Below are 21,938 nucleotides of genomic sequence, written 5' to 3' on the forward strand. Positions count from 1 at the left end.
GTGTAATTTATTTAGTTAAAAAAACATGACTTTTTTGCTTCTAGATTTTTTTTTAAAATTTTTATTTAAGAGTCATTTGAATATTTATTTCTATGTTTATATATTAATTTGCAAATATGTGTACATATACATAAACCATAGACGCTATTCCCCTGCACGTTTGTCGTTGAGAAAGGATCTCAAAATTCCAACGCAAATAATCGAGAACTTTCCCAATATCAGGTGAGTTTTATTTCTCATTCAAAAACATTTGTTGCTTCTTTTATATATATAGTGAATTTTATAATATAGTTATATACTTGTTAGCTGAAAATATCTTTCATCTTTTTTTTTATGTATTTGTGTTGTTTTTATTTAAAACATTTCGGGGCTCTTTTTAACTTTAAACTTGCAAATTTTTGGAAGAATTTTTGTTGTTGGAGTTTTTGGGAAAAAGTTTTATTAAATTTTATCCTTTTGCAAATTCAATTCCCATTCCACACTGTTCATCATCAAAATCACCTCTGGGCGTCCACAATTCGGGAATGGTTGACTTTTTGATGTACATCATCCAGTCCAAGTTTGACGGGAAAGAAGTCAAATGAAATCATTCAAGGTGGAATAAGCACCATTAAGCATGCAGCAACATCAGTTGTGAAGAAATTGGATGAAATTAAGGAGGCAATATCGACCAATTCAACACCTGTGAAGACGGGAAGTTTGGAACGTGGAGCTCAGCTACATATGTCAGAAGATGATTTGTTGACTGATGATCCAGCTTCTAGATCTCGACGTGCCAGTGATTTGGATCTATGGGGGAGATTGAGTGAATCAAGGAAATCCAGCTACAATAATTTAGTGCCTCTTGGCGAAAATACGTCCAGCAATAGTTTGAACAACAACTATCCAACAATACCGGACAATTTGTATCCACAATTTGTGGAGGTAGGCAAAAAATTTTTTTTGCACATGCATTCTGTCTTTTTCATCTGGGGCCGTATCCTCCAAATGTGAGAGTTTTATTTTGTGGGAAAAGCCAACTCTCCGTGTGGAACTCGCCTATTTGGTATACACGAAGTTTTCGATTGGAAATTTTCTCATTAAAAACCGGGGAGAATTCTTTAGTGGTATTCCCGGTAAACTTGGTTAATTTACATAGAAAATAAGCAAATAAATTAAAATATCGCGTTTTTTTCAATTTTAAATGGTTTCTAAATGATTATTTCAGTTAATAAATACAATTTCCGTATATTTATAATAAATTTCAATGAAGTTTTTTTTTCTTAACCCTTTAAGGACGATTGGAACACCGGTGTCCCATAAAGAAAATAATTTTTCCTGACTACCTAAATTTCTTTCTTTCTTATGTTAGTACGTAATCGTAAACTAGAAGGTTGAAGGAATCTAGGATATTTTTTGCAAATCTTCAGCTATTTGCTACAAAGTAAATTTTTAAGCTAAAAAATGACGAATTTTTAAATTCTCATATTGAAAATTTATTTTAATTATTTTTTATACTTCCAATTTTTTTTAAGTCAAACTGTTTTGGAAAAGAAACTACAATACTCAAACATAATATTTTTCATTAGAGCGAAAATTAACAGTCACTAGTATTGCCAGAAAAATTATTTTAATTTTTGGGCTATTTTTGTCCCTATCGTCCATGAACACAAAAAATACACCAAATCAGAATTTGTTGGATTTTCTAAGGTTAGATGTAAGACCTATTACTGATTTTGTTTATCGGTTTCATTTTTATTGCTGATTTTCGGTCAGCGAAAACTGTCTCGTCGTTAAAGGGTTATTAAACTGTGCAGGAATTTCGAACTTTTTTCTTATTATCTCTCATTATTTTTCTAATTGTTAGATTTTGATACTAATCATTTTCCAAATTGTTCATTATTTTGTTTAAGCTCTCGTAAATAAAAGGACGGTTGTAGCCATTTAATGATTAGATCTTTGATTAACCTATTTATGTTTTTTGATAAATACGAAATTGAACATATTTTTAGCAGTTTACTTGACCGTGAACTCTTTAAAACTCTTAATTTTTGTTTTAACTAAAACCAGAGAAAAAAAATCGCATAATTTGCAGGGATTTTATCGGGAAAAGGTGCTTTTTTAGTAAGTTGAAATTGTTAGATTTCAAGAACCAACAAAACAAATATTTTAAGCTGCAAAATAATACCAATTATTATAAAATTATTAAATTGATAAAAATTGAACAAATATTTAAAAATCGTGTAGTTACGTGTTCTTCCTTAAATTATAAAAAAATATATTGAGTGAGGTTCATGATATTCGCATCTATATTATCCTTTTTTATTCGACATACAATCTAAGAAAAATTGTAACTTCTCTATTGATAAACTATTTACAATGTTTGAAACGCTTTTCTTTAGGTTAATATTAGTCTTTATTTGAGAAAATTCCTTCAAATACTCCACGTAAAATAGAAAAGAAAACGGATAATGTCTATAATTTTTCGCGAAAAACATATCAATTTTGAATTTTGCTCTTGAAGGCATTGAATAAACGAGCAGTAAAAAGTCAAATTTGGTCAGCAAAAAACTCGAAATGATCAGTAAAAAATAAAAAAATGGTCAGTAAAAAATAAAAAGGGCAGCAAAAAGTTTAAAAAGATCAGTAAAAAATTAAAAAAGAGCAGTACTTTATTAAAACCGGTCAGTAAAAAATGAAAAGTGGTCAGCAAAAAATTAAACATGATCAGTAAAAAGTAAAAAGTGATCAGTGAAAAATAAAACATGATCAGTAAAAAGTAAAAGATGATCAGTAAAAAACAAAAAGTGGTAAATAAAAAATAAAAAGTGGTCAGTAAAAAATTTAAAATGAGCAGTAAAAATATTGAATTTGGTCAGCAAAAAATTAAAAATGATCAGTAAAAAATAAAAAGTGATCAGCAAAAAATTTTAAACGAACAGTAGAAATATTCGAGATGATCAGTAGAAAGTTAAAAAGTGATCAGCAAAGAATTAAAAATTAACAGTAAAAAAAATAAAAAAGTGGTCAGTAAAAAATTAAAAAGTGATCAGTGAAAAATAAAATATGGTCAATAAAAAATTAAAAATGAACAGTAAAAAATAAAATTTGATCTTCACTTTTAATTTTTTACTGACCGATTTTTATTTTTTGCTGACCAATTTTAATTTTTTACTGACCAATTTTTATTTTTTACTGCTCGTTTTTAATTTTTTGCTGATCTTTTTTTAATATTTCACTGATCAATACGAATATTTCTACTGATCATTTTTAATTTTTTGCTGACCACTTTTTATTTTTTACTGATCATTTTTAATTTTTAACTGCTTTTTTTAATTTTTTTTTGCTGCTCATTTTTAATTTTTTGCTGAGCAACTCGAATATTTTTACTGCTCATTTTTAATTTTTTACTGACCATATTTTCTTTTTACTGATCATTTTTAATTTTTTGCTGATTAATTTTTAATTTTTTACTGATCAACTCGAATATACTGATCAATTAGAAGTTTTTACTGACCAAATTTAACTTTTTACTGACAAAATTGAAAATTTTTGCTGATTATTTCGAATTATTTGCTGATCAAATTTGATTTTCTGCTGACCACTTTTGACTTTTTACTGACCATTTGTTTTTTGCCCCATTAAAATAGCGGAAGTGCGAATTGTTTATCAAACATTGCGAATATATCATGAATATTTATCGAGGTTCTCAAGTATTGCAAAAATGTTACAAAATACTCGTCAAATCCGAAAACAATACCAAATTAGCGATTAAGAAAACTTCTTGACGAAAAATCGTAACCTCTTAACATTTAATATGCATCGTCGCTTGAAAATTGGTTCAAAAAATCACAAAAAAATACAAGAAAATGTGAAAATATTGAAAAAATAAATAATAAAAATTGTTGCAGAATAATATTACAGAGAAAAATAAGGTGAAAATTACCTTACACCTTTTTTTCTTTTCCGAATCCCTGTTGAAATTTTACTTATTATTTTCAAAACAAAACACAAATTTTAAATGAGAATTCTTAAATTTTACAGGAAAATATATATTGATATGAATTCTATAATCCTTGTCAAATTTCTAAAAATTAAAATAAAAATTCAATGAAAATTGTTTTTTTGTTAAAAATTCTCTGAAAATTCACTTTAGCATTATTTGACAATTTCCAGAAAATTTATACAAAACCACAGGAAAATGTGAAAATCTTTATACCTATAAATTGGGTAAGTGCGCCAAATTCCGGCCAGCTTACAATTTCGGCCACCTTTTTTGCTCCTCGAATTTCCATGAACTTTTAGATTTTACGTACTCTAGAGATTATACAATGCAAAAGAATAACAAAAAATGTAGCTTCGACAAACGAGATGACGTGAAAAAGATATTGGAAGAATTCTCGAAGGGCAAGGAACTATGAGAATGAAGGTGGCCGAAATAGGGCACCAAAGCTATGTCTATGTTTTTATTCATTTTAAAATTTATTAAGAATGATTTTAGAGTAAATAAAGACGGTAAACTCTTTACAAGGTTCCAAGCAACACTCTTACAAAAGAAAGAATAAAAGAAATTAATTTGTATTTAAAATATTACATTTGAAACTTGAGACTTTGACGCTTGCATGCAACTATGCCGAAATTTGGCACACTTACCCTTCGTATTTATAATTGAATTCGTGCAAATGGAAAGGGCCTTTTTTTTTAATATTTTTACTGAAGTAAAATATTTTAAAAAGAGAAATTTGGCATGAAATGTCTTTTCTGTCATTTAAGTGTTAAGAGGAGTCGCAATGAATAAATCAAAGGTTATAATAATGTTATTTAATTGTTTATTCATTCATTGAATTTATAATTACTTCAGTATTCAGTTTTTTTGCGACCAAACAGCGCGTGGAATGTCAAAAAAAAACGATTTCCACAAGGAGTTTCACACGAAAGTCTCGCTTGATTCTCTCTGATATTCGTGGATACGGAGAGAAGGCAGGTGGAAAAAATAGGCGATAATGTCATGGAGAGAAACTCGCGTAAAATCTTCTCTCACAAAGTGGAGGATACGGGCCCTGCTCGTTTTTGCCATTCCTAGATAATTGGTAAAATATAACGTTGTGTGCCTCTTTGTCTCTGCCAACAGGTGTGTGAGACACAAGAATGTGATATTACGATAGAATTAACATCCTGCTCACAGTGTCACAACTGTTCTGTACTCCTATACGATGAGGATATAATGGCGGGATGGTCGGCGGAGGATTCCAACTTGAATACAACATGCCATGCCTGTAGCAAGTTAACTGTGCCATTCCTCAATGTCTACATGAATGTACACAGTGAGACGTTGCAGAAGGTGAAGAAATCAGAACGTATCAGTGTGCCGTATCTGAATCCATTGGTGCTGAGGAAGGAATTGGAGAATATTCTTATGCAGGAAGGTGATGCTGTCCTCTGCAAATTGTCCTTTGTAGAGGAACATCCTATCATTTACTGGAATTTGGTGTGGATTATGGAGAGAATTGATGTTACTACACATCTGCCTAATTTGTGCCTGCCCAAACAGGTAATTTTTCTTAGTCTTATTTTTTTTAAAGATTTATCTCAGACATGTTCTAAAACATATTCAACTTTGGAAATTTTCCTCGAAATTTTGAGAAAATGTGAGATTAGTGTATGAGGCTTTGTGAAATATTCAAACTCGTGACTTAGATCCAGGATCTAAAAAGTATTTCCGCATCATTTACCGATTACCGCTTTATAACCGATTTGAACTTATTTATAAATTATACTCAAAAGATCCCTCAAAATAGTTTTATTAAAAGTAATAAAATTGATTTTTGGAGAAAAAATATTTATCAGTTCATAACCAGTTTATTACCGGTTCACAACTGATTGGAACCGATTTATAATTTTTCAAAACATTGTCTAAAATATACCTCAGGAATAATGTAATTGAGTTTTGGATAAAAAGTTGTTAACGGTTATGAAGCGGCTCATTACAGTATCAGAATTGTTTGGAACCGATTTATAAATTATTCAAAACAGTATTCAAAATACACCTCAAGAGTAATATAAATTGAATTTCAGATAAGAATTAGTTATCGGTTATAGATCGTTTCAATACCGGTTCTGAACCGATTTGAACAGGGGCGTCTCGACATTTCATTTTTCCATACGTTTTTGCATAGAGGCACTGAAGACTCAGCCAATGACTAGCAGGCAAGACAGGCAAGACTTAGGCAAGTTTTTTCCTAAAGAGAATTAACTTATCAGTCTGATAAATTTTGAAATCGTACATTAACCCTTTAACGACGAGACACTTTTTTCGGACCGAAATCAACAATAAAAATTTAACCGATAAACAAAATCAATGAAACGTCTTACATCTGACTTTGGAAAATCCAACATATTCTGATTCGATGCATTTTTTACCTCTACGAGCGATAGGGACAAAAATAGCCCAAAAATGTAAGTAATTTTAATTTAATGAAAAATATTACGTATGAGTATTGTAGTTTTTATTGCCAAAAAGGTTTTGCTTAAAAAAAATTGGAAGTATAAAAAATAAATAAAATCAATTATGAATTTGAGAATTTAAAAATTCGCCATTTTTGAGCTTAAATATTTACTACATAACGAATAGCTAGAGACTTGCAAAAAATATTCTAGATTTCTTCAATCTTCTAATTTACAATTATGTACAGACATAAGAAAAAAATAACTTTAGGTAGTCAAGAAAATTTATTTTCTTTATGGGACACCGATGTTCCAATCGTCCTTAAAGGGTTAAAAGCTATCTAAAAATACATATTTCATAATGTTCGCCGAAATAATATAAGAACTAGGAGCGAATTTGTTTAAGTAGCGGTGCAATATCTGCAAATTTTTTACAAGGAAAAGTGAAAAATAGCTTCACTTTTTATTAGGCTTGATGGGCCCCTATATTTGAACCTAGTCAAGTTTTTTCAGAAATTCTACGACCTTTTCAAAGAGAATTAGGACTCCATTTGGTTGCAAATGCGCTCTTTAGATCCTTTTTAACTTCTGACCTTGAAAAAACGTTATTAGGAATGATTCAATGGTATTTTCGTGTGTGGACGATTTTTTTCACCTACGTAATATCTAAAATAGGGCACTCAATGGGTCAAGTGGTAGAGCACTTGCTCTATGATGCAAGTGTCCCAGGTTCCAATCCCTTTAGATCACCAGGAATTTTTCTGACGTTAAAGGTGTTCGTATTGCATTCAGTGAGCTTCATTGCACTTGATCCCACGGGCATGAGACTGAGAACCTCATCCTGTACCAGAAAAAAAATAATGTACCAGAAAAAAATGTATGTCTAGAAATCTCTTTATGGAAGGTCTTGTTCCTTCATGGAATGTTGTGCCAGCATTATTATTATTATTTATCTCTAAAATATATCCAAAATTGAAAAAAATCGTTGAAACGTTTTCGAGCAATCGCAAAAACATGGTTTTGGAGGTGAAGAAAAGGTTGGGAAAATAAGGAGCATGTTAATGTTCTCACGATCGACGTATGGGGGACCCGCCGAAGGTCTCAAAGTCTCTATATCTAACGGTTTGAGCTCGGTATGCTAATGACCGGACGGACAGACGGAAAAATAGCGTAGCGTCAAAAATCTCGAAATTTCAGATTTCCGAAATTCTACCAAAATATGGCTCCTTAGGGCCCAAATTGACTCAGGCTGATCCTATTTAGCTTGTAAAATTCAGCAACAAAGATTTATCCCAAACTGTTATTTACTTAGGGCTTAGGATCATCTATTACAGATCCTTTGCATAAATTTCCTTTACTTAATCCTTTATTATCAAATTTTAAAAACTAAATACTCTTCTAGAGGATCAGATTGGGTCTATTTTGGTTTTTAGGGAGTAAGGAGTCGAAATGTATAAATAACTTAAATTCAATATAGATTAAGATGAATTACGACAGAGAAGTTTTCAAAAGGAATTGAGTGCTTTTAGCTAAGAACTTGCAAAAAGTTTTCTTTGATTTGGATGTCATTCTACATTGCAATTAACCACAAAAATCAATTTATTGTAGTCCTAAATAGTTACTAAAGAAGTGTTTTCTTAGGTACTTATAATCCTAAAAAAAACGAAAGAGTTAAGAAATTTTGATGATAACTGCGAACTCCTCAAAATTCTCATTAGAAAACTTTAAATGGGTTTGAATCGTTCTTTACATGGAACTCTTCAATCCTAAGTTAAATTTGAAAGATTTTTCATATAATTAGAAACTCTTTTTTAAAAATTGTTTGTATTTAAAGAGTTGAAATCGAGCGTTCCTCACAAATAGCTTTGAACTTAAATATAACTTAAATTAGTTTGATATTTCCAATTTTAAAAGGGTCCGTGTCCGTGGTGCAATTGGTAAGAGCGTTTGGCTCTTGGGCGGTGTGATCCCTGGCTCGACTGTCACAGTTGTGAGTTCGAGTCCCGCTCGGTGCAAATTACTGAAGCGGCTTAAACCGAATAAAAAATTGTAAACTGAACAATTTACAAAATGGCAATTAAAGCCTGGTACATTGAAATAAATAAATTATAAAATATTTCGAATTTTCTCCAACTATTTTGAAATTTCTTGCGTTTTTTAGTTTAAAGATCTGAAGAAATGTAACGCTTTAAAATTAAATATTATCTTAAGAGAATACGTATTAGCTTTTAAAACTAATTTCAAAGAACTTAAAGATTTATCTAATAATTGAGGAGTTTAGAGCAAGAATGGTTTCTTTTGTATGCATTTCCGTATTAGCATATAGATTCATTCTCGCTCTGAGCACCGCAATTGAGAAATAATGAATCACTTTTTAAAGATCGATATAAAGATTTATCCCTGAATTGGAAGATTTATGTTATCTACAAAGATTATTTGCATGAATAGCCTATTTTCATCGCACCAAAAAAAATTAAAAGGACAAAATGGTGTTGTCTAATCTGGATAACATTCGGAAATTGTTCAAGTTAATCAAAGACCTGTTGGTCATTTTCAAGTCAAGGGGGTCATTGAAATTAAAAGATTAAAATCAAGATTTATATAAATATGCTTAGTTACAACTTAAATGAAAAAGTCCCTAAGAATTTTCTGAAATGGTAACAGGAAAAAGAGGAAATTTAAAATCACAATTTTATTGCGATCGGTTCGAATAATATCATTTGGTAAGTCTAAAAGCTGGACTGTGAACAAAATTACAAATAAATGTCCGGAAATTGAATTTTAATTGGATTTAAATTTATTCATGATGTTAAATCTATGTATTTAAAACATTTTAGATTGATTTTAATGTTAAATTAGTGAAATGGAAAGCAAAATATTATAATTAGAAAACGGATTGATAAATAGTTTAAAAATCTCTTTTCCAAATAACATAGAAATAAGAAAGGTAATATTAAGATTAAAAAAAACTTAATATTTAAAAAGAAAAATGCCAATAATTGGCATTTCAAATTGAAAAATTAGCATTTTTAAAGTCAAAAACTCGATTATATTAAAACAAATAATTTAAAATATTTCATCTCGAAAATATAGCTTGATATATTTTCCAGTTGATTTATTTTTGGACAGATATGAAGTTAACATACAACTTTATTAAAATACAACCAAATGAAATAAAAGTCATAATGAAGTTTCTGAAATAACATAGAAAAAGTTAATTAATGAAAATTTGCAGTATTTTAATCTTTTCTCTTCTTTGTCGAATAAATCATTATCGTCATATAATTAATAAATATTTAATTACATAAAATATTTTAGTCCCATCGTTCTCATCGTATGTTTTCATAGCCTGGAGTTTGAAAGTATTTAAAACGTTCAAAGCTTTAACTAGTGAGAGAACATTATCAGACTAAAATATTATAAAGGAATTATCACAAATGGCTCACATTTTATAAAAAAAGAAAATGGAAAAGGGACAGAAAATTGCACTGATTTCTAATATACCTAACATATTAACGTAAGAATTATCATTTAGATTTAGGGGAAGGTTTTAAAGCTTCGAAAGTTATATTCTTACCCTTCTTACCATTACACTGGAAGCAATTGTTGTAAAAATATGTTTATTTTTTAAGAAAATTTTCCGTATCATATTGCAGATAGAAATATCGATTTAAAAAAAAGACAATTTTTGATGAAAATCGCTTCCAATGTGTCGAGACCAAAGTGTTGGCAAAAGTAACTACAATACAATATTTTTCCAATACAATACAATACCATAAAGGGGTCATATTTTGGTAGAATTTTGGAAATTTGGAGTTTCAAGTTTTTTTTGACGTCACGCTGATTACACGTTCGTCCCACTGTCTGTTAATGCATCTACAGCCCAAACGGTTTGAGATAGGCACTTGAGACCTTCAGGGGCCCCTCTCATAAGTCAGTTTCCACGTTATTAACATGCCTCTCATTTTTCTCCAACCCCTCCCTTTTCCCTCCAATACCAAATCGAAAACCCGTCTTGCGATTTTTTTTTAATTTTTGGATATGTTTTAGAGGTTGTCCAGTTGGATATTTTGCCCATACACGAAAAGACCGTTGAAGCATTCAAAATAACGGCTTTTCAAGGTCAAAGGTTTTAACCTTTGATATAAAGAGCGTATTTCTCAACCGAATGGTATCATTGTTTTTTGTGCGATCTACTGTTTGATTTGTGAATCGGTTCAAATTAGGTTTGAACTGGTAAGCGGTAAATGATGCGAAAAACCTGTCTCTCATATTTTCCAATGAATTTTATCTATGGTAATACATTATTTTAATGGATAGTCTTCATGTACTTCCTGAAATGGACCATAGGCCAGATTTATCAAGAATTATAAATAATGAAACTTTCGTCATCCAAACCTTGAATATTTTCCCGTATACTGTATGAAAGATACGTGTGGGAATTATTACCTATGAGATAAAGTAAGATGGTTAAGGTTAGGAGTCTACCGGAAACGAGAGGGATCTATGCCCGGCGCAATACCTGTGTATGATAGATAAAGTCGATTATAGATACTGCGTGGATAATATCCCGGAGACTCTAGGTTTCCTACCTGAATAAAGAATAGAAGGGAGGTTAGAATGGGGCTCGAATGACAAATTTCCTTCCTTTCCCCAAGATAACTTTATTCTCCCATTCTTTCACTTGTTTTATTTAAAGGCAATAACTCCACAGAATTTTATTTATAAGATAATTGATTTTAAACGAATAAATTGACTTCGATGTTAGAGATTTATAGAGATTTTCTTGACTTCTTGATCGCGTGGTCTTCTTCTCGTGTCTTGACTTGAACGTACTTGGAAAGAATGAGTGTGTGTGTTGGTTCGGGAGTGAATCGTGACGTTGTCTTCTACTTCTCTCTTTCGTCGTGGCGCTGATGTCGCCCTCACTCGCTACAAGCTTCACATAACTTCCCCCTCTTGAGGGAACCTCAATAAGAATTTTCTTCCATGGGTATCTTGGCCACGGTGCTTGCAGCTCTCTTCTGGATTCCATCACTGGTTCGCACGGTGACTACCCTCACTACATTGTCACGTCCTGGATGAACTTCCTGAATACGGCCCATCTTCCATCGCGACGCCTTCAGCTGGTTCTCTCTCAACAAGACCAAGTCCCCAACAGCAAGATTTCGAGATTGGGTACACCATTTGGGGCGCTGCTGAAGAGTGGTAACATATTCCTGCTGCCAACGATTCCAGAAGGTCTGGAGAAGTCTCTGGAGAAATTGCCATCGAGAGAGACGATTTGGATTGAGTAGCATCACATCAGGGCCTGGATCGGGTGTCAGAGGATGACCCACAAGGAAATGTCCTGGGGTCAATGACTGGAGATCCTCCACTTCAGTTGACATGGCACAAATGGGGCGAGAATTGAGGCAAGCCTCAATTTGTGCGAGGACAGTCGAAAGCTCTTCGAATGTCAGAATTGTATCCCCGAACACTCGCCGGAGATGGGTCTTCACGTTGCCTACGCCTCTTTCCCACAATCCACCGAAAGTGGGCGAATACGAAGGGATGAAGTGGAACTCAGTACCACAATCAGACATGCACTTGGTAATCTTGTGCTGGTGGTCCCTGATTCCCTGGAGTCGCTCTTCTCTTGTTGTTCCAGATGCCCCAACAAAATTAGTGGCATTGTCACAATAGATGATTTGACAGTGTCCTCGACGAGCTGTGAAGCGACGTAGAGCTGCCAGGAAAGCATCTGTACTCAGATCTGACACTGCCTCGAGGTGCATGGCACGGGTGGTCATGCAGATGAACACACAAACATATGATTTCACTATGGCGGCCTTACGAAGTTTGGAGACTCTTGTCTTGAAGGGGCCGGCGAAATCGCAGCCGGTGTGGTAGAAGGGGCGCATTGGCTGCACACGATAAGCAGGCAAATTGCCCATCAACGGTGTCTCAGTTTTCGGTTTTGCTTTCGTGCAATTAACACACATTTTCACGACACTTTTCACGAGGGATTTCATCCCAACAATCCAATATTTAGCACGGAGGATACTCTGAAGGAGATATACCCCTGAATGCAGGTGCATTTCGTGAATAAACACTACTAAATCTTTGACAAATTTGTCCTTTGCTGGAAGTATTATTGGGTGACGTGTCTCGTAGCTCAAATCAGCATTCTCGAGCCTCCCTTTCACTCTCATCACCCCATTGTCATCAATGAACGGGACAAGTTTGCTTAACTTGCTGGATTTTGACACTGGATTGTTTTTCTCACAACACTTGTACTCCTCCGGAAAATGTTTCCTTTGGAGATTTTTGATGATACAGTCCCTTGCACGGTTTTGTTCGTGAACACTGAGAAACTTGAGGTTTCTCTCATTGATTTTCTTCCGGCAATTATCGCTGAATCTCAGCACAAAAGCCACTACACGTATTAGAGTCATGAAATTAGAATATTTTTCAATCAACTGAGATACAATGTCAACACTACTTTCACTTTGTGAGGTTAGGACGATCACATTTGACACTTCACTGTTTACACTTTTTTCTTCGGGAATTTGCACCTTCTCGCTCTTCTTCTCAATCACCTTGCGTGGTGGCCAGTTTTCTTCGCCCATTGGAAGCCACTTTGGCCCATCCCACCAGAGCTTGTGCTGCAGAAGATCCTCCGGAAGCATTCCCCTGGAGATGCAATCGGCAGGATTGTCTTCAGTCGGTACGTGGCGCCATTTGGAGGGGGGAATAGTTTCCTGGATCGTACTAGTGCGCACTGCCACGTATTTTTCCCATTTCCTGGGATGTTCCTGCAACCATTGTAGAACGATGGTGGAATCTACCCATGCCTGGACTTCGACATATTTTGGAGCTACAGCTTCCTTCACCTTTTTCACCAAAGTTGCTAAGAGAAGCGCAGCATTCAATTCCATTCTGGGTATCGTCACGGGTTTGAGAGTAGCTACCCGAGACTTGGCGATAACGATGCAAATTTTGGGAGTCCCATCTGGTGCACGACCCATGGCATAGACCACGGCACCATAGGCTTTCTCAGAAGCATCTGAGAAGGCGTGGAGAGTCAAAGTATCTTCTTGGGATGGAATGAGACGAGGAATCTTGACATCCTTCAGGTAATGGTATTGAGACAAAATCTTCTGGTACTCTTCTACAATCTCTTCAGGTGCAGCTTCATCCCAATCAACCTTGGCAAGCCAAAGTTGCTGAAGCATCATCTTGAAGACAATGAGGACAGGGGAGAGAAACCCAAGGGGGTCAAAGATTCTGGCTGCCACCGCTGTAAGCTCTCTCTTTGTTGTTGCCATTTTTGGTGTGTCAATCACCAAGGAAAAACTGTCCTCTCCGGGCTTCCACTGCAATCCCAGAGCAGATATTGATTTTGAATGAGCTCTTACCTCGTCCGGAGAAATAGCCCGCATCTCAAGGGGAATTTCTTCCATCACTTCATGAGAGTTGGATGACCATTTCCGTAGGGGAAAATGGCCGTGATTGAGCACTTCTTGAATGTTCTTGCTCAGCTGCTTGGCATCTTCTACAGAAGATGCTCCTCCTAGGAGATCGTCCATGTAAAAGCTGGACCGGATGGCTTTCGATGCTTCCGGGAATTCTTCTTCGTGGTTCTTGGCCATTTGTTGAAGAACCTTGGTGGCCAAGTAGGGTGCACATGACGTCCCATAAGTCACAGTGCAAAGACGATACTCCTTCACAGGAGAATGTGGATCATTCCGCCATAGGATTCTCTGGAAGTCGCGATCCTCTTCCGCCACCAGGATTTGGCGATACATTTTCTCCACGTCTGCCGTGAAAGCCACTTCATAGGTGCGAAAACGTAGGAGAATGGAGAGCAAATCATCCTGGACCGCTGGTCCTATGGCAAGGTTGTCATTGAGAGATGGAAGTTTGGGTTTGGTCCCTGCCGAGGCATCAAAGACCACTCGTAACTTGGTGGTTTCGCTACTAGGGCGTAGCACCGCGTGATGAGGTAGGTAGTATTTCTCCTCATTGAGCTTGCTATCCTTCTCTATCTCTTCCATGTGGTTCAGGGACAAATACTCATCCATGAAGGCCACGTACTGTTCACGGAGGTTTGGATCTTTGGCAAATCGACGTTCCATGGATTGAAGACGACCCTGAGCGGCTGGAATAGAATCTCCAAGCTTCCCATGGTGCTCCTTGAATGGTAATTTGACCACAAACCTTCCGGTATCATCAGTGGTGTGAGTATTTTCGAAGTGTTGCTCACATGCCTTCTCTTCCGTTGTCAGGAAGATCTTCTTGTCTGGGAGGATACTTTCTGAATCCCAGAATTGCTTCAGAATCTCCTCAAGGTTGCAGTGCGTGTGGAATGAGGTGATTCTCTGACATGGTTCATTGATTCTGCCCGCGATGATCCAGCCGAAGATGGTCAATTGGGCAATAGGTTCCCCCTCATTGCCTTTGACAATCTGAGGAAGATTGATTCCAAGAGCGTGTTCAGCACCCAGAATCACATCAATTTTTCCTGACTCCTTGAAGCTTGGATCCGCCAGTTGAGGGAGTGTGTCAATGTGGCGCCACTGCTTGTCCGTGAGATCTACCGAAGGCAGATCAGTTGTCAGTTTCTGCATCACGAATGCCTCTGCCACTACCTTGTCATCCATTTTGTATCTGGAAATTAACTCTAATCGTACCATACCCTTTGTATAGCCCACTGTAATTCCTCCTGCGCCCGTGACTGCAATCCGGGCCTTTTGCCGTGGCAAACCTAACCTCTGAGCACAATCCTCACTTATCATGGTGCACTCACCACCACCATCAATTAGCACCCGGCACAGCTGAAGATCACCATAAATATCTTTAATGAGAACCGAGGCTGTGGGGAGCAAAGCTTTATGATGCATTGTAGAGTGATGTGTGGTTAGACCTGAACTCGTAGATGGCGGAATTGCTGGAGTTTCTTGCTGATTAGGGGTAGAGGGTTTTGGTGTTTGATTCTGGGTAGCGGGTGAAGCCCGATCTGCTGTAGGTGGTGCCCTTGGAGCTGAAGGCTCCTCAACTGGATCCACGTGAAGAAGGGTGTGGTGATTTTTGCCACACCGGAAACATCTTGACTTTGATTTGCAATTTCTTGAGTTGTGGGAGGGCCTCATGCAGTTAAAGCACAGTTGTTTCTGATTGACAAAGGTCCTCCTGTCTTCGATAGACATTTCTTGGAATCCCTCACACTGACAGAGCAGGTGAGAGGCTGAACATTTGGGACAATTGTCGGCCTGAATATAGTGAGATCGAATGCCACTCTTCGCTGTCTTCGTGGGTTGTTTCGTCTCCTTGGTGTTAGAAGAACTTCCATCCTTGGCGGCTCTTTCCATGACGTCAGTGACTTCCGTCATGAAGTCAAAGAACTCCTCAATCGTAGCCAATGTCTCGGAATTCCTGGTTTCTTCCCATTTCAGCCGAAACTTGTCGCTCATGTTGAGCTTCATCTGATATATCAGCCACGTATCAAGGGTTAAACAATCTGGACCAAGGGCTTGGAGGCCGTCGAACAATTGTCTGTAACTTCGACTTGCGGTTTGTAGATCATCCACAGTCTCGACTTTCTGCTGTGTCTGCTTCATGAACTTCTCGATGAATGCATTCACCAAGTGAACTTTCTTCTCGTATCGTTTCACCAGACGCTCCCAAGTGATTAAATAGTTAGCATCTGTGATCTGGACATTCGCAACCTCCTCTGTAGCTTTGCCTTTCAGCGCCATCTTCAGATACTGCATCTTCTGGGAATTTGTCAAATCCTCATTGTTGTGGACCGCGCTCATGAAATCGTCTTTGAAGCGAATCCACTCGGTGTATTCTCCGTGGAATGTCTGAAGACTGAGCTGAGGTAGTTTTGTGTGTCCGGAAGTTCTTGACACAGACATTGTTGAAGCCCTCTGGATGTCCACGAGCTGACGCATGATGTCTGTTTGGTTTGCCATCATAGCACACAGACCATTTTCTTGGTTTTGATCTTCCCCCTGAGGTAGATCCTCAGGAGCTTGTGATGCTCGAAGCTTGTGAATTTCCTCCCCAAGCTTAAAGCGAATTTCCATACATCTGTCGTGTACGGCATCTCCATCAGATATCTCTCTTGCTCGAGAGATTTCATCATCTTCCGTGAGATCCTCAATCTCACGCTGTATGGGTTCAAATTTGGCTTGAACACGCGAAACTTCATCCAAGAGCATCCTGGCGATTGGCTCAGTGAAACAAGTGGTTGTTCCCAACTTCCTCTCGATGGCCGTGAGTTGGCGCTTGCAATCACCACGAGCTCTGTGGAGTTGTGAAAGTGTAGCTTTGGTATCCATCTCGGGAGTGGACATGTTTGAATAGCTTCCGGTCACCAGTGAGCGGCAGGCAGGAGGATGACTCGCCACGTGTCAGACGGTATTTGAGGTTAGGTTCCTCTTCCGGGACGGTGTGAACACAAATCTATCGACTCCTCTGTCTATCTGGGCTGACCGCTTGAGTGCTGTTTCCGCCGAAGGACCAATATGATTCCCTCGGAGGTCCAATATGCGCTGTTTCTCTCGAAGGACCAATATGTGGGAATTATTACCTATGAGATAAAGTAAGATGGTTAAGGTTAGGAGTCTACCGGAAACGAGAGGGATCTATGCCCGGCGCAATACCTGTGTATGATAGATAAAGTCGATTATAGATACTGCGTGGATAATATCCCGGAGACTCTAGGTTTCCTACCTGAATAAAGAATAGAAGGGAGGTTAGAATGGGGCTCGAATGACCAATATGTGGGAATTATTACCTATGAGATAAAGTAAGATGGTTAAGGTTAGGAGTCTACCGGAAACGAGAGGGATCTATGCCCGGCGCAATACCTGTGTATGATAGATAAAGTCGATTATAGATACTGCGTGGATAATATCCCGGAGACTCTAGGTTTCCTACCTGAATAAAGAATAGAAGGGAGGTTAGAATGGGGCTCGAATGACAAATTTCCTTCCTTTCCCCAAGATAACTTTATTCTCCCATTCTTTCACTTGTTTTATTTAAAGGCAATAACTCCACAGAATTTTATTTATAAGATAATTGATTTTAAACGAATAAATTGACTTCGATGTTAGAGATTTATAGAGATTTTCTTGACTTCTTGATCGCGTGGTCTTCTTCTCGTGTCTTGACTTGAACGTACTTGGAAAGAATGAGTGTGTGTGTTGGTTCGGGAGTGAATCGTGACGTTGTCTTCTACTTCTCTCTTTCGTCGTGGCGCTGATGTCGCCCTCACTCGCTACAAGCTTCACAATACGAGACGTACGAAACTGTCTAATGCGTCTAATGAAACATAGATTTTACTTTTATAGAAGGAATGTCGTGAGTCTCATACATTTAAGATTGATTTAAACGAAGGTTTAGATTCTAAATATCCTATTCCGAAAGGGGTTGATTAAAAAATCCTCCATTGGCTTTATATCCAGTAAACTTTGTCCAATATTTCAGCTCATAAATGCTCTTCTGAAAAGTTCATCTCTTTTCGAAACATCCTTGTAAATCCGTAAAGTAGCAATATCGAAAACTTAACTAGACTATCACACTGTGCAATTGTTATATGAAAATTTTATGACAATTTACATAATTGTCGATAATATGCGCTAAAATCGGTCATCTTTGTCTTTCGATTAAACTTAATTTAATTATGGAAATGGAGTTGGACATAGCCGGATTGTTCATGAATTCCGCAGATTATGAGAATTGACCTAATTAATTTGATACATTCTTGTGGTTAATTGTATCACTTTTGAGCATATATTTGCTTCTACGAAATTTATTGATTTATGATTCAAATTATTTACAGTAGACTCTCTCAAATTCGGGCATATGGGACTGAAATGTCAGCCGAATTAGATAGAAATTCGGGCGACAAACTTTTTGAAATGCAATGATTTTTTATTCATGTGCATATAGATATTGAGTTTACACATTCATATATAACGCAAATTGCATGAAAATCCCTCAATAATGCAAAATCACATCAAAACTAAGACAAACCATGCCAAATTTGAGCATATTTGATTTATTTGATAATTATAATCAATCTTGAAAAATGACAACAAACTTTTTTCAAATGTAACCGCTGCCCGAATTAAAAAGTAGACCGATCTTAAAAGAGCCGAATTTGCGAGAGTCTACTGTATTATGAAAAAATATTTAGAATAGGTTCAGTGGATTAGTAATGTGAAATCCCCATAATAGTGAGTTGTTTTCCAAGCTTTTTGAAAATCATTACGACACTGAGCAATATTTTGCAAGTTCTGGAGTTTTGCAAGTTTTTTTAGTTCTGGATTAATAGAATAATGCCAAGTATAATTGCAGAATTTTCAATGAGGTTGTACTATTTTAATGTACAATTGCACAGTAGTGGTGTTATGACACTGCAGACTCAGTTCTTTTTTCGATTATACTGACTTGTCTCTCAATATAAAAGTGTTCTAACTACATTTTCTTTGTATCTGCATTTGTTGCAAATGACTACAACATACTAAAACTTCAGCCCGATGCACAATGGAATTTTTGAGTTATTTAACTTAGAAAATTAAAAAAATCTTCTTTTTAAAAATAGCGCCCCTAGCGGTGGTTTTATGAACTTGCGATGTAAGAAGGGGAAGAAATATTTCAAAAATAGTGCTAAAAATTTCAATATTTTTTTCTAAATTCCTTGTCCGAATTCTAAGAAACTTTCGACACTGAAGAAGGTATGGAGGCTATCTCTGGAAAAACATTTAAGTCGCTATCTTTTTTTTTATCTTGGAAAGTAAAAAGTAGAGCATACAGCGAACTTTGCTGATTGCTATCTATTGATTGTACAGTGAGAGATTTGTGAATATTCAAAGAGGAGAAAAAAAACTCATAACCATTTATACTCCAAGACGTCACATGAATACGTGCGTGGACTTTGCCTTTCCTTACTTGTGGGAGATTGTGTGAATTTATGGACAATTTATGTGATAATTTTGCTGTCACATGCAATCATAAATATTTTTGCCACTTCTCGTTTTATTTTTTTTAGTAATATATATTTTTTTGTGATTTTGTGGACTGGTCTTTCTATTTCTCATTTCTTTTTTTTTTGTTTTTGGGTGAAAATCCATTTCCAAAGCTTGAATATTTTATTTGAAGATTTGTTTTTAAATTCTACTTTGGGGTTTTTTTTTCGCGCGTGCAGGAGGATGAGGAAATTGATCCATTGAGCGGAATGAAAACTTTGGTGATTCAGTGCCTGTGGGACAATTTGGAGTTGCATTCGGAAGCTGGTCCACCAATGTATGTGGTATGGCGACAGAATCCCTCACCAAGTCCGCTGCTAAAGGCTCTTCTCACTGATCAAACAACTCTCAATCGAACGTGAGTTTGGGGTTTATTTATTTTTTTTGTGTAGTTTATAGAAGGGATTATTGGTTTTGTAGGGTGATTCAGCAAGTGATCTCAGCTGTAAGGTGCAATGATCTGTTGACACCTGTGAGACGATTAGCAAATGAGAGGCACAAATTGAAGGGACGTGGTGTTGATCGTACGCATTCAATTTACCGAGATATCCTATTTCTTGCCCTTACGGCAATTGGTAGGGCAAATATTGACATGGGATTCTTTCACCGTGAATATGCACTTGTGTTTGATAAGTTGACTGAGAAGGAATGCAAAACCTACTATCGTAGTCAAGATCTGCCACCGGCAGCTGCAGCTATTTGCTGTAGGGCATATTTCAAGCCCCTTCTGCTACCTTGACAATTAGACAATCGACAGATGTGGCATTTTCGCAGGTAATTGATTTAAGAGATCATCTTGTTATATCTGCTTCATCTCTGGTGCACTTTTCATTAGCCTTAATTCTCTATTGAGTTAATTAAAATAAATAAAAATGCGCGTGTGTGATTTTTGACACTCTAAAGAGGATTATCGCGTCACCACAAAAGATTTTCTAAAAGTGGTGTCACAAATCTTGATTCTTGACTTTTGTTTTAATCATTCAGATAATCTATTGAGAGGGAGATGTCTAACTCCCATGTTAATTTGTGAGATTCCTCTTGGTGTGAGACAAATGATGCTGAAGTAAATGTAATTCACTTTGATTAATAATAAAAGAGATTGCATTGATAAATGATGTGAGATGTGGTTAACAAATGAATCAACGAATTAGAAGACATTGAGACTTTACTTTTTTTTAATTTTCCTGTCATCTTGTACTTAATAAAGTAAACAAAAAGAAAAAAAAGACAGACAAGCCACTCAATTACCCGATTAAGGTCTCAGTTGTATTTTTTTTTCAATAAAACTTTATTTCTTATTTTACATCAATAAAAAAAAAATACGGAGATAAGATCTTCAATTATTATGTTACTCTTTAGGATATACAAATAATAAAAAAAAAATCTATAAATGGCTTTCGTAATAATGTACAGTGTCGGCACAGCTGATGATGAGAATAAAATTAATGAGAAAAGTATCAGAGATTTTATATTTGTTTATATTCTCCTAAAATGATTGTTGGTTGGTTCAACAGCGCGTTAAATTGATTTAATTAACAGTTTACTTTTGACGTGCATCGATGATGAGCCACATTTGACATTCACATTGTGTACATATTAATTACAATTATTTTAATTAAGGCATGATGAGATCTCTGGCTATAATACAAATTAATAGACGTCGTTGGTTGGTTCATTTTATTAAACAGTGCAAGTTTGCGTTGGTGAAGACTGCAAGTAAATGATAATTTTTACTCCTCAATCACTCATTTCGCATTTGTTTTGAGAGCAGTGCACTAACCACTTGCCGCCAAATTTATTTCAATGGATTCCCCGGGTTTCCACAAATAATGACATTGAATAATTCCGAAAGTTACAGTTATTACAATGAAGTTCTAAAGCATCCAATTTGTTTACTGTTTAAAGTTTATCAAAAGGATGTTATTTTTCAAATTGAGAAAACTTCCTTTCCTCATTCTGTATGGAAGGATCATCCTTTTGGCAAGATATCATTGAGCTAAAAGAAAAGAAAAAACAGAAAGAAAAAGCTACAAAAGAAAGTATATAAGGAATTAGTGTTTAAAATTGATGTAATAAAATGCAAAATGAAAGCAGACTATCAATGTTTCTTCCGGAAACTTCAGTGGGAAAGTAAGGTAAAGTACCCTCGAGTCGGCCGGTTCCTCAACTCGGCCAGTTGAATTTATTTAACCATTTTTTTTAAACGTTTTATAGTCAATTTCTATGAAATTTTCACTTATTTACGTTATATATAATATAGGGGACAGGCTCATAATTTTGTCCAGTTTCTTATTTTGGACACTTTGAGGATAAAATTGGACACTAAAAATAAATTGATTAAAATGATGGATTTTTATTCCAATATTTGATGAATAATGAATTCTATCTAAATATTTGTTCTTTTTGGAAGATTTTAACACTAAATACGTTAAATTTTGAATATGATTTGAGTTGAAATTGCTTTGTTGAAAATTCAGTGTGAGCAATTGCTTA

General features: G+C 35.7%; 2 protein-coding genes across 5 annotated transcripts in view; one reads left to right on the forward strand and one right to left on the reverse strand.

Annotated features, from left to right (window-relative positions):
- The window catches only part of LOC129799868 (DENN domain-containing protein Crag), a 55,829-nt gene extending 34,927 nt beyond the window's left edge, over positions 1–20,902 (forward strand). For 2 of the 4 annotated variants that reach the window (XM_055844133.1, XM_055844142.1), the window contains exons 7-11: positions 142–222; positions 555–924; positions 5,111–5,530; positions 19,625–19,803; positions 19,866–20,902. In XM_055844133.1, the coding sequence (XP_055700108.1) occupies positions 142–222; positions 555–924; positions 5,111–5,530; positions 19,625–19,803; positions 19,866–20,184 (1,369 nt within the window). In that variant the 3' untranslated portion in view covers positions 20,185–20,902. The remainder of the gene's footprint in view (positions 1–141; positions 223–554; positions 925–5,110; positions 5,531–19,624; positions 19,804–19,865) is intronic. The other 2 variants (XM_055844152.1, XM_055844162.1) reach the window with 1 other exon arrangement.
- On the reverse strand, positions 10,858–13,928 carry LOC129799885 (uncharacterized). Its single transcript, XM_055844174.1, has 2 exons — positions 11,016–13,928; positions 10,858–10,945 (listed from the first exon to the last, which is right to left on the reverse strand). The coding sequence occupies exon 1, from the start codon at positions 13,866–13,868 to the stop codon at positions 11,394–11,396; it is 2,475 nt and encodes an 824-aa protein (XP_055700149.1). The 5' UTR covers positions 13,869–13,928; the 3' UTR covers positions 10,858–10,945; positions 11,016–11,393.
- Positions 20,903–21,938: the final 1,036 nt, after the last annotated feature.

The sequence above is a fragment of the Phlebotomus papatasi genome, chromosome 1 (assembly GCF_024763615.1).
Source record: "Phlebotomus papatasi isolate M1 chromosome 1, Ppap_2.1, whole genome shotgun sequence".
Taxonomy (NCBI): domain Eukaryota; kingdom Metazoa; phylum Arthropoda; class Insecta; order Diptera; family Psychodidae; genus Phlebotomus; species Phlebotomus papatasi.